The 13,013-nt window shown below is 39.7% G+C and overlaps 1 protein-coding gene and 1 pseudogene across 3 annotated transcripts in view; both read left to right on the top strand.

Annotated features, from left to right (window-relative positions):
• Positions 1 to 2,537: 2,537 nt before the first annotated feature.
• Positions 2,538 to 13,013, top strand: part of Hgd (homogentisate 1,2-dioxygenase) — a 73,367-nt gene continuing 62,891 nt past the window's right edge. For 2 of the 3 annotated variants that reach the window (XM_087209217.1, XM_087209221.1), the window contains exons 1-2: positions 5,983 to 6,177; positions 12,692 to 12,763. In XM_087209217.1, the coding sequence (XP_087065343.1) occupies positions 6,163 to 6,177; positions 12,692 to 12,763 (87 nt within the window). In that variant the 5' untranslated portion in view covers positions 5,983 to 6,162. Of the gene's footprint in view, positions 6,178 to 12,691; positions 12,764 to 13,013 lie in introns of all 3 variants that reach the window. The other variant, XM_004835640.4, reaches the window with a different exon arrangement.
• On the top strand, positions 11,162 to 12,685 carry LOC106009567 (cytochrome c oxidase subunit 7A2, mitochondrial pseudogene; annotated as a pseudogene).

The raw sequence follows: 13,013 nt of genomic DNA, 5'->3' as shown, positions 1-13,013 counted from the left end.
ATGTTAAATAATCTTTCAAAACTCAGTGGACCATATATGTGTGATTCTATTTCTAGATTCTCTGTTTTATTCCAATGATCTATATGTCTTTCCTTACACCAACACTGCCTTGATTACTGTAGCTTTAGAAGAAGTCTTAAAATTGGGTGCTAAATGTCTTCCAACACTGTTTTAATTTTGTTTTTGTTTTTGGCTTTTCTGGGTCCTTTGTACTCCTACATAACTTTTAAATTTCAATATCCAGTTCTTCATTTATAGCAAGTATACACAGACCTGAATTTTTATATATACCTTGTGTTTTCTAATCCTGCTAAATTCAAGTACAAGTTCTAAGGGCTTCTAGAGTTTTCTTAGTATTTTCTCTGTAGATGATCATTTCATCTACATATAAAGATTTTGCTTCTGCCATGCCAATCCTATCCTAGTTGTATCATTTTATTGCCAGACTATTTTGGTGGGGACTAGGTTTCAAAGTTTAATGGACCGATAAAGAGTAAGCATATTTGCCCTTGTTCCCCACCTTAAGAAGAAAGCATTGTATCCTCTCCATTCATACAAGGCATTCTCGCTGGAAGTATGGAGTACATGTCTTTAATCTGTTGAGAAGTTTCTGTTCTGCTTCTAGTCTCCTGATAGCTTTTACCATGAACAGCTGTAGAATTTAGTCCAATACTTTTTCTCCAACTAGTGACAGGATCATATGGCTTTTTCCTTTCCTCTGTTAAAATGATGACTTTTGGGGGTGGATCTTCCAATGCTGAACCAACACTGCCATCCCTATAACAAAACCACTTTCTACATCCTGCCAGATCTGACTTCTAATAGTTTGTTTTGTTAAACAAATTTCTATCTATGTTCATACTTTTTTCTTCTATTATCTTTATCCAATTTTAGGATTAGCACAATGTTGAGTTCCTAAAATGAGGGGAGAAGTGTTCCTTCTTTTTTCTGCTTTAATTGTTTGATATAATTTATCAGTTAAAATGTTTATGAGCCTGCTGTTTTCATATAGGTAGGTTTTCAAGCTAGGAATATACTTTCTTTAATAGGTGCTATTCAAATTTTATATTTCCTCCAGAGTTAGTTTCATTAATTTGTCTTCCAAGGTACTTCTTAGAAGTTGTCAAATTTATTTCAAAAAAGATTTTTGTAATATGCTTTCTATATCCTTTTAAATTCTGTAAAATCTGTGGTAATGTCTCCTAGATCTTAATATTGTAATTTAAAAAATGTATAACTGATATTGTGTAACAGGAAGAAAAGGTCTAAAAGAGCAGGGGAATTGGGAGGGGTAGGGGAAGGGAAGAAAGGGAAAGGAAAAAATATGAGAAAAGGAAAAAAATGGAAACAAGGTCTTTGCAAATAGGGAAGGATGGAGGGAATGAAGGGAGGGCAAGGGAAGGGGAAAAAAATAAGAACCAAGAGACTCATGTAATGGTACAAGATCCCAATGATGAATGTAACTGTATTTTATACCTAAAATGTACCAATATACTTAATGGGGAAAAAAATACAAAAGAAAAAGAAAGAAGAATTACCAGTCAGGCATGGTGGTGCATGCCCAGAATCTCAGCACTCTGGGAGACTGAGTCAGGCAGATCTCAAATTTGATCCCAGCCTGGGCAACCTAGCAACATAGTGAGAAGCTGGCTGAAAATAAAAAATGGGCCATATCTCAGTAAGAAGACACTAAGTTCAGTTCTATTATGGCTTATATCTAGATGTGCCCTCCCCGCCCAAGCCTCATGCACTCCTAGGAGGAGCTTTGGGGAGATGGCTAGATCTAGGGTGTTTGATACTGGAATTAAGGTTGTATGGAACTGGATTAGTCCATTGATTGGTAGTACCATGGTTCTTGGTGTGGCTGAATGAATTTAGTGTAAGACAGAAGCCCTGCCTTGAACATGGGTGGCACTATGCAAAAACTTTGTAGCTTAGATGTGATTAAAAAAAAAGAGGCAGGGTCACTGCCTTGCTGCCTGCTGCTTGCGGCCTCCTGCCTACTCTACCATGAACTGTTTGTCTTCTGCCATGCCAACCTGCCTTGGTGCCAAACAACTATGGACTAAAACCTTATAAACTGAGCCAAAATAAACCTTTCCTCCTTTAAATTATGGGTGTTGAGTATTTTGTTTCAGCAATGAGAAAAGTAACTAAGACAAGTCATCAGTACTGAAAAAAAGAAAGAAGGGAAAGAAATTATTCATTCATGGATATGAATAAAGAGAAGAAACATTCACTTCATTAAAGCATTTTCAAAAAGTTTTACATTTTATATGTAATAATAATTTATCTAAATATATACCACTGTCCTAGGAAAGAATGCTCCAGTCTCATTTCTAGAGACTAAAACTTGCTGATAGCATTCTGGAAATGCAGTGGGAGGAGGCTGGAGATTTGAGATTGGAGCCAGCAGATGGTGGTTTTGTTTTTGCTTTTGTTTTGTTTTGTTTTTGAGTCAAGATCTCACTGTGTTGCTGGCCTGGAACTTCTGGGCTCAAGCAATCCTCTTGCTTCAGCCTCCAGAGTAGCAGGGACTACAGGTATACACCATGGCCCTCAGCAAGCTGGAGGATATGTCACTAACTAGATTTGCTTTTGGTCTTATCTCCCACCCCATGAATTTATCTGAGTTCAGACTTTTCCAGAGCTTTCACAGAGAGTAAACCTACTTTGCACTTTTCAGTTTCTCTGCCTCTCTTGTTCCCCATGTGAGTTCACCAAAGCCATCCTCCACTGCCTGGATTTAAACAATTTTGTTTTTGTTGCTCACAGTTTTGAGAGCTTGTTTGGAGGTTGTATCAGGGGAGTGCAGCTACTCGTATAAGGTTCTTCTCTATGGGGGGTGTCTTCCTCTTTGAGTGGTGAGGGAGAAAGGGGACACCCTCTTAGACAGATCAGCCGAATCAACCCTAGCAATCAATGAGATGACAGATGTTGCAGCCAGATCTTACATCCTGCTGCTCACCATTTTGATACTGTGACTCTGATCTAGCATGCTTTTGGGTTACCCCTATACACCTCCTGCTGAGTGCCTTTTTGAATGCCAGTCACCCTGTCCCAAAGGTTATCTGGACATCTCTAATAGGTCCCCTCTATTTCCCTGGCTTCCAATGTCTACCAAAACTCTCCCCTTCCTGGAAGCCTTCCCTGCCTTGATCCCTCCACATTGCTCATTTCAGTCACACTCTCTTAAATAGTTCACTGGATGCACTGCACTTCCACTTTCCTACCTGTATACACCGTTCCCTCACACAGTGCACATTCCAGCCATCTGACATTCTGTGTGATGCGGCTCAAACATCATCACCTCTGTGCAGCCCTTCCTGGCCCTGTTAGTCTGGGCCAGGTCCCCCTCTGCCAGTCTCACCCATAATCCCCTGGGCTCTTCACTATTGCAGCACTTCCCATGCACTGTTCTAGTGGGCCTTAAAAATTATTAATGAATGTGTGACTAGTTAAAATGGAAAGGCGTTAGATATAGAAACAGAACTCCCTGTACTTAAGTTCTGTGTTTTCTCATATCCCCTGTATATATAACACAGTGCCTGGCCCATATTTGACCCATGATTACAAGAATAGAAAAAGATTAGAAATAAAGTTAACCCACCTACAAGAAATTCCTAAATTCTGATGAGAGGTTAGTTCAATTTTAAATATTTTTAGCATCTGTTACCACTGCCTTGCTTACTCCTTCAAAGTCTTACACCTTAGGAAAGGACTGAAACATCTCTGAAATTTGGCATCAAAACTAATTCAATGGAAAGAGCACAAAGTTTATGTAAAAGTAGAGCAGTAAAGCTTTTCTTTTTTATTGTTTCCCATCTTTTTTTTTAATTGTCAAAGACTAACTTACAAGATCAACAGACATTCAAGACCCAAGATATACTTATAAATTCAGCTACACAAGAGATACCTTCCTTAAATTTACTATTTTGAGTCCCCATACTACCTAAATAGTGAAAACTTAGCCCTAATAAAGCAGGGGTCACCACCACTCTTCCTCTCAGGCTTTCATATAAATTCCAGAAAAGTTTGTCTGACACCGCAATGTCATCTGTGTGTGCTAACACATGCTGAGATGTCCTACCAGCTGCCTGGTCTGTGGGCATTGATCTTCACAGCTTGCCCCAATTCACTTGTGTCTGTCAACATGGCCCCTTTGGTCTGGACCTCTGTGTGAATACTTCATACACAGGCAAATCATTCTGTGGCTACTGTGATATATTGCAGTCTCAGAACCTCTGGAGGTTGTTTTGAGCCACTTGCCTAAAGGAATAGGTATCAGATTGGCAGCCTGAAGCCATTTTAAATCTGCAAACATGTTTTTTGACTATATGATCAAATCATTTAACAAACCACCCAAAAATGAATGTGAAATAAACCATTGTAGATAACTCACAGTTCCATAGATCAGCATTTAGGTTGGGCTTAGCTGGTGGTTCTTCTGCTGGTCTCTTTTGGGATCACTCATGTCTGCAGTCATCTGGCAGTCAAATTGCCTCCTTTATAAGTCTGATAAGAGAACAATTCTGAAGCCAAGAGTTGTGGTACATCCTGTTATCCCAGCACTCAGGAGGCTGAGGCAGGAGGATCACTGAGCTACACAGATTAAGACCCTATCCAAAGTGGGTATGGTGGTGTCTGGGATGTCCTAAATTAAGTTTTAAGCCAGAAAATGGAGGCAAAAGATAGAGCAGGTCATTTTGACTCATATCTTCAAGGTTAAATTAACAAAAAAGGAAAAAAACCTGTTCTACATTTTGATATGCTGCAGACTAATCATCAAGACCACGTTGTGTTCTGATTTTGGAACAACCAACCAAGAATTTGCAGAAGCTTTTTATGGACTAATATCCTACTTTTGAACTTTGCCCATTTCATATTGTCTTGCCCTTCTTATCTATAACGAGTGCAGTTTCAGTGTAAATCATTTTTTCTTCTTCTCAAAATTTTATTCTAAAACATCCCAGCCCTGTGTCTGGGGACATTTTCCGAACTGCTGTCTGGCCATGCTGCTGGTGGCTTTGGGAATTTGTCCCATTTTGGTTAACATCTATACAGATCAATAAACCCTTTATTTTCAGGGACCTCCTGGTCTCAAAGTTTGATTTAAAACTTCCTTTTGTCAATGTTTAAACACTGGAGCTTCATTTTGTCTTGAAAACATACCCTACCTATTTTACTGATTGACTCTTCCTCCAGGTTTGTTGAATTTGCATTTATAATAATAAAGCCTACTTTACAAAATTATTTTTGTGAAATTAAATGAGGTAATGTCTGAAAAAAATCTGGCACAAGCAAGCACTCCGTATATATTTGGTTCCTTCCTGAATACTACTAGCCACAAAGTTGCTACATTCCAGAGACTGGAAGGAGTCACCAAGATGAAGGAGAAGAGGGTCCTGGAGCGGATGGCAAGAGAGTAACTCCTTGATCTGTTTTTATAGTAATAAGGTGTTAGGAAACACAATGCTTAAAGAATTTATAAGAACACGATATATTTGTTAAGAAATTAAGAAAACCGGCAGTAAACATCCCAGTTTGCTTTAAGTGAAGTGCTTCAGATGTTGAACAGTTTACTGGAGAGTCTTAGCTCCTCCCAGGGAGGCACTTGCAGAGCTGTGTGGTCCCTGTCCCTGTCTTCAAGCAGCTCTGTGGAATGCCTGGATCAGAACACATTTGTCCTCACCACTCTGCAGGAGGTGTGAGCACTCGTCTCTGTTCCTTTCCAGCAGGACAGAGTGGAGAAGCCCCTGCCACATCCCACAGGCACTAACTCCCACAATTTCCTCTCTTCGATAACTTTAAACCTCTACCTTTTGTAACAAGCCTGCTCCTTTCAAGTGGAACAAATAATTGGCTAATATTTATCTCAGGTGAAGAAGCAACCCGGCCTCTGCAAACTCTTTCATAAACAGCCACATTTAGTTAAAAAAAAAAAAAAAAAAGTTGTGTAAGCTATATATTTGCTAGACTTTGTCCCTGTATGTCAGTTAGGCAATCCTACTTGTTACTCTGAGTCATCTGTTGACCAGGGAGTCACACAAGATTATGGGAACAAGAAAGTCCAGATTTTGAAGAAGAAAAATCACTTCAGCTGCAACTTTGTCTCTCTGGGCCTGGATTTCCTAAAGTCATTACAATTGCAAGAGAAGGAAAATGGCTGAGCTAAAGGTAAGAAACCACCTCTATAGAACTAGGGGGTGTGTCTCATTGGTAGAACACGAATGTGCAAGGCCCTGCTTGGTTCACATAAACCAGTGAGTGCACACAGGAGCATGGAAGGGAGGAAAACAAAAGGAAAGAATCCATCTGACAAGTTTTTTGAGGCTTCTTCAGACAGAATTTATAGAACCTTCTGTGAACTCCTGGTATCCGAGTTTGGGGAGGTGGAGGGGTTACAGTTCAAACCTCTACATTCAAAGACTCCAGCATGGTGTCTGGGCATGGCTGGAGTGATAAGGGAGAGATGATAGAGGAAAGAGATATCAGCCATCTCTTGCCTTTGTTCATTTCAAATATTGACTTGGAGAACCTTAGGTGTTCTAAGGACACTCCTCCACCATAGACACACTTTTCATTATGTCCATTTGCTGCTCCCTATTTTCCGACACCTTCCTGTAGCTTCAGCTTCCTGGACTGCTTCCAGTCAACCAATTAGATGTGCATAATCTATTCAGTTGTTTTGAGGCTCAGGATCTGCCTTGGCCAGTAAAAGACCTAGCACCTCCTCTGGAAAATATTTTCTTCTTTTTATTTATGTGCAATTGAAAAATATGAATAGGTCAGGTGCTAGGTATCTTAACTATGAGTTAACTCAAATTGTAATCCTCAGAATAAATCTGAAATGTAGATGTTCTTGTTTTTATTCAACCAGTAAGAAAAGCAAAGCTCAGAGGAACTAAATGACCTACCCAAAGTCTCAGCTAGTAGGTAATGGAGACTGTATTAGAACTTGGGTTTATCTTAATCCAAAACCCAGCCCCAAAAAGAGCCTCTGTGGCTCCTACTAGACTGGTGCCTTAAGGATAAGAAAAGGCGTGTGTGTTCCTAGTGTCTAAAACCATACCAAGTGTTCAACATGTACAAATAGAACTGAATAAAATTGCCCAAACCTTGGTTTAAGCCAAGTAGATCAGGCACCCTGTTCCCCCACCTGCCGAATGCAGAATGCTCTTCTACCATTCCCAATGCAGGGTTTGAGTACTGCCTAATGCCCTTCAGCTGATCCTTCGAAAATCTCCCTAATTAACTGGGATACAGAGTAAACATGCTTGTTTCTTTATGCCTGATTGACCGTGCCCACAGACACCATGCTGGAGTTAACTCTTATTCTTTCATTCAGCAGATATTACGTGCTAGTGTATGGTGCCACAGATTAATATCAGACTGGAACTGAGTCCAGGATAGGTAGGTTCAAGAGAAACATCCTGAAGGAGGCTGTTTTGAAGCTGAGACTTGACAGAGGAGTAGTCATTAGCAAAGTAGAGGACAGGACCAGGAGGGACAGCATGTGGAAGGACACAACATACACAGACAGCCCTGCATATTCTTCGATCCCAGTGTTTCCACCACATTGGAGTTGCTAGAGGAACAGCCAAGTAGAGATGCCCAGGAGGTGATGTGATGTATAGATCTGGATTTCAGGGGAGTGGGCAGGGCTAGGGGAATGGATATGGGATCATCATGTCAGTGGTAGTAGTTGAAGTCTTGGAGGAGGGACAATACATAGACAGATTTTTGGGTTTGTGTTTTGGTGTGTTACTGGCTGTTGAACCCAGGCCTTTTGGACCAAGTTACATCCCCAGCTCATTCTAACTTTTTTTTTTATTTTAAGACAAGATCTTGATAAGTCACTAAATTGCCCAGGCTGGGCTCAAATTTACCATCCTCCAGCTTCAGCCTCCCAGAGTACTGGGATTACAAGTATGAGCCACCATGGTTGGCTAGAAACTTTGTTCTCTGATGAAAATCCTGTAAGGAAGTTTCCAGCAGGGGTTGGAAACATCCTTACCATTTATAAATAAATTATATCTAAAGTCACATCCTGCTGTAGTTTTAAGCAACTTAGTATGCAGGGCACCAGCACACCAACATGAATTGCATGCTGGTCTTTGTTCTCCATTTCAAAGGTGTTCCCAGCTTGCTGTCTAATCTCTAGAAGGAAAGGTTAGCTTCAGAGGTTAGGAATCTAAATACAGAAAGCCAAATTGCATCATACTCATTCTAATGGATAAACATTATGTAACTTTTTAGAATGTTTCTAATCTTTTATTTCTTCAAATGAAGTCATATTTACATAAAAGCACAATTGAGAGGAAAAAACTCAAAAAGACAAAATAATGAATTTGAAATGGACTACCCTACATTCTTGAGTAAGTTGCTTCACATCTCCAAGCCTTTGTTTCTTTATTTCTAAAATGAAGAGCCAGTTTTACTTGTGGACATTGAGCCGCACCACCAGATACTTGATTCACTAATTTGGGTCCATATTTAATAAGTTTCTGAAATTATTCTAATGGTTAGCTAGAGATGGGACCCCTGGCCTACATAATTTGTTTGCTGTTACTGTAAAATAGAAATTACCAGCAATTCACTGGCTTAAAACAATTCAAATTATTTCCTCTTACAGTTCTGAAGATTGGAACTCTGAAATTAGTATCACTGGGCTAAAATCAGTGAATCAGTGTAGCTGGTTCTTTCTTGACATCCTGGCAAAGTCTGTTTCCCTACTTCTCCAGCTTCTAGAGGATCCCTATATTTTTTGGATTCTTTGGCTTGTTGATCTTCCCCTATCTTCAAAAAGCATCACTCACATCTCTCTCTCTCATCACACCTTTTCCTTCTTTGCATTCATGTCTCCCTGTACCTCTGTCTTAACAGGACACTGGTGATTACATTTAGGGTGCACCCAAATAATCAGGAATTTCCTCATCCCAAGATCCTTAATCACATCTGCAAAAATTTCTTCTGCTATGTAAGGTAAAAGTCTCAGGTTTCAGCGTTTGAGATATAGATATCTTCCAAGGCCTTTAGCCTATAGCAGTGGGGGTAAACCTATGGCACGTGTGCCACAGTGGGCTGTTTGTTATCACTGAAAGCTTTAAAAGGTTAGTCATCACTGGCCTACAGTGACAAACTGCAAGTTTCTCTAACAATCTATAGTCTACGTTCCTGTCAAGGTTAAGAAGAGATACTGGACTCTGAACAGGAAAAAAGAGAAGCAGTAGTTCTATCTCTACCCTGACTTCTTTATTTCCTTCATGCTCAGTAAAAGTAGGGGACACCATCTGCTAGCCCCATCAGGTGTTACCCAAACTTCTCCTTCAGAAAAAGCATCTCATAGAACTACTGACAAGTAAATCATATCCTGGGAGCCAGGTGAAAATTAAAAGGTGCACTGTATACTACTGAGCTGCCAAAGAACTCAGTAGTTTACTCTTTTATTTAGGAAGTATGGATATAATTCTCCTAGAAATAAAATCATATTTTTTATGTTGGATCAAATTACTCCGAAATCTGAACCAAAGAAAGTACACAAACACTCATGCTTAATGTCAGGTTTTTATTTCATTTTTGTATAAGGTATATTTTTACACAATCACTGAACCAGCTGGAGTTGAATGCTTGAATTTTCACAGCTGATAAAGGAGTTCAGACAGTGTCCTTGAGCTCAAAGCTAAGAAAGCAGCTGCAGAATACAGCTTCCTCAATTCACATCCCTTCAGCAGAGAGGGACATGGCATTTTAAAGCTCTGATAAACTCATCTGTAATTTTGCTCCCAGAAGATTAGGAAAACCAACTGAGTCAATAATGACTCAGCAGCTTCTCCCTCCTCTTTAGCCAATGCACTGCAGCTAAAATGCAGAAAATGACTCAGAACTCACACCTCTCTCAGAGCTTGGATGGCGCCCTTCCAAGCCACCCGCTGTTCTTTCTGCTTTCTCTTCTATTTTTTAAAGCACAGCCTGTGTCGATGCTTCAGAATCACATACACTAACTCTTTTTTTTTGTTCTGAATACACTTGTAACCTCTGCTCTGAGACCAGCAGTTGCAAAGGGGAAGGTTAATGAATAAAATCACCCCTGCCTGCTAGAAAGCTCAGCTGTTCTGGGCACCTCTCAACTCTTCCTTCCTCCATGCAGAGGGAAACAATGAGGCGGTCAGACAAAATGAAAACACTGTGTTAGTGACTTGAGCCACAGGCTGCTCTAAAATTACATTTCAGAGAATTGAAAATAATTTGGAGTCATTACTGATTCTCAGCAGCTCAAATTCGATCCTGTTGATGAGCATGGTGAGCATGAGGTTTATTTTGAGAGAAGAATGTTACATTGGGTGGAGAATCAAGATACTTGATGGGCTCTACCATTTCCCCAAAGATATCATTCCCAATTGCATGCTGCTGCTGTGAACAAATCTGATTATAATATATCTTGTTAGGTTTTTTTATGTCATGATGAATTTTTAAATATGCAAATAATTGTAGGGGCTGAGGGTATAGCTCAGTGGTAGAACACATGCTTAGCATGCATGAGGCCTCAGATTCAATACTCAGCACACCCCCAAAAATTGTATCTGAAAGCAGAAGAATGATTTCACTTCTTTGCTTTCTAGGTCATAACTTTTCCCATTTGATAGTTCTTCCAAATATAGATACTGTTGGCTTGATCATTGCTCATACATCCAAGCATGCTACATCTAGTTCATCTTTCCCCACACTGCCAAGAACTCTAGAGGGCCTACCCTCCACCCACATTCATCCTTCTTATAATTCTTAAAGAAATGTGCTCAGATGGTGGCATTTCACTCACCCAGTAAGACTTAATTTTCCTTACTTATTTTGGGCTAAAATCAGTTGGTGCTTAAGGTATGGCAAAGGAGTTCTAAGCTCCCTTATCACCACATATGTATATACACTTGTAGTAGAAACTAGCTCTAAATGAGAAACTAGGTCCATCAACAGAAAACTGCTAAATACTGTCTATGGCCCAAGGTACCATAAAGACGAGCAAGACTACAATAGTCCCAGCCTTCCTGAAACATATGAAAGAGCGAAAAAACTACTGTCACAGTGACAGCCATGTGACAAAACTCATAGGTCTATTAAGCATTGCAAAAGTAAATCTCAGGTTGTAGTTGGTGGGCAGTAACTGAGGCAAGATGTTGCCAAAAATTTACTGGCTCTTTGTCAGAGTACCCAGTGGTCCATAAGCACAATGTGTCACAGGCATTTTGAAAATAAAGTTTCAGAGAAACAAAAGCTGTTTCAGGAGGAGAGTGGAATTCCAGTGCATCTCAAGGGTGGGATAGTTGGTGCTCTCCTATACAGAACCACTATGGTTCTTACAGTTGGTACAAGAGCGCATACCATATGCTTGCTGACTCTTGGCTCATTTCTCAAGAAGCAAGTTTATTTTTTATTTTTTATCTTTTTCATGACAATCCTCTTGAAGATTTAAGACAAGTTCTTTTTTATATATAAATATATCCTCAAATCATAAGAACGTAGCCAAAAGTTCCACTCGACTTTCCCATTTGAACTTCTTTTTCCTATTGGCAACAGGAAGTCACTGACAGTTTAAGAAGCAAGTTTAACTTCAATCATCCCAGAAATCACTTTGGTTCACTTTTACTCAGCTCTCTATGGACCAGTAATCTGATAAATAACTGAGCTTTTCTTTGAGGATCAATATCTATTGACTTGTAGTAACTGTTACCAATAAAGCAGTCTTTCATGGGAAAAAAAATAAATTTCAGGATCCCCATAATTTACCTTGTTGAGAAACTTCTTAACTTTTTCCCTCTGGGTGTAAAGTTAAGAGATGGCAATCATAGTAGTCTCCCTTGCCATTTTGAAAAGTTTCTGGGCTGGCAAATCTCCTACTCCTATCTTTCAACCTCGTTTATATGTATTCATACAGATACAAATACATACATGTGTGTGTGTGTATGTGTGTGTGTGTATTCCATGAATGAGCCAGATAATGCAGGGCTCTGCTGGCAGCAAGGCTAGTTTAGAGAGAGCACTCTGGCAAGGATTTTGCTGTCAATTTGATACACACAACTTCCCAGTTGTTTTCCTTCAGCATATGGAGGGAGAATAGATCTCTAAATTCAGGGAAGGTACAATCTAGGCCCAGCAAGATCCTACCAATCTAGAATTGAGATGATGCCTGAGCCATTTCCCCTCTCAGGAACTCCCAAAGACTAGATTTAAATAGCTTGTTCTTGTGATGAATAGGATCATTAAAAGCAAGCCTATACATCAACTAAATGCACCGAGTAGAGAATCTATGCAATATCCAGCTCTTTTCTTCTGATTGACTAGACATCTTTAAAATTCATATAGCTGTGTGTGGTTGTGCATGCCTGTGATTCCAGCACTGGAGAAGCTGAGGCAGGAGAATTACCATGAGTTCGAGGCCAGCCTGGGCTACATAGTGAGTTCAAGGCCAGGCTGAACTACATAGTGAGACCTTGACTCAAAAAAAATTTCTTTTTAGTTCATACAAAGCATATTGTCTTCCCTAAATGGTTTACATGCCAAGACACACCAAAGATATTATTACAAGATCATACACAAACAGATGACCATATAGAAATTCTTACCTTTGTATATTGCCTATTGTGAAATTCTCTTTAAATCCCATTAACGCTGACATTTGTGCCTTTGTCACATGCAGTACATTTCTGGATTTGGAAATGAATGTGCTTCAGAGGACCCTCGCTGTCCAGGTTCCCTGCCAGAAGGACAGGTATGAGTGAATAAAATACTTAGCATTGAATTGTCAGCCCAAGTGATTAGGTTGTAGGCCAAAATGCCTCTACCAAATAAGGCTCTTCTACGTTGGCAGGTGACCTGTCTATGAGTTTCACAAATAATTTGGACAATTGGGATACAAAGCAATGACAATATGAAGGTTAAATTTGGATTGGTAGTTACCTATCATCCAACCCAAATTAGTAAAATTAAATGTAGGACTTTCAGGAGGAGCCTCAAAGTTC

Source organism: Heterocephalus glaber, unplaced genomic scaffold (genome assembly GCF_053883595.1).
Source record: "Heterocephalus glaber isolate CG9 unplaced genomic scaffold, H.glaber_assembly_v1.0 deba00000122, whole genome shotgun sequence".
NCBI classification, from domain to species: Eukaryota; Metazoa; Chordata; class Mammalia; order Rodentia; family Bathyergidae; genus Heterocephalus; species Heterocephalus glaber.
The sequence above is the reverse complement of the archived record's forward strand: the minus strand, read 5'-3'. Positions and strand labels throughout refer to the sequence as shown.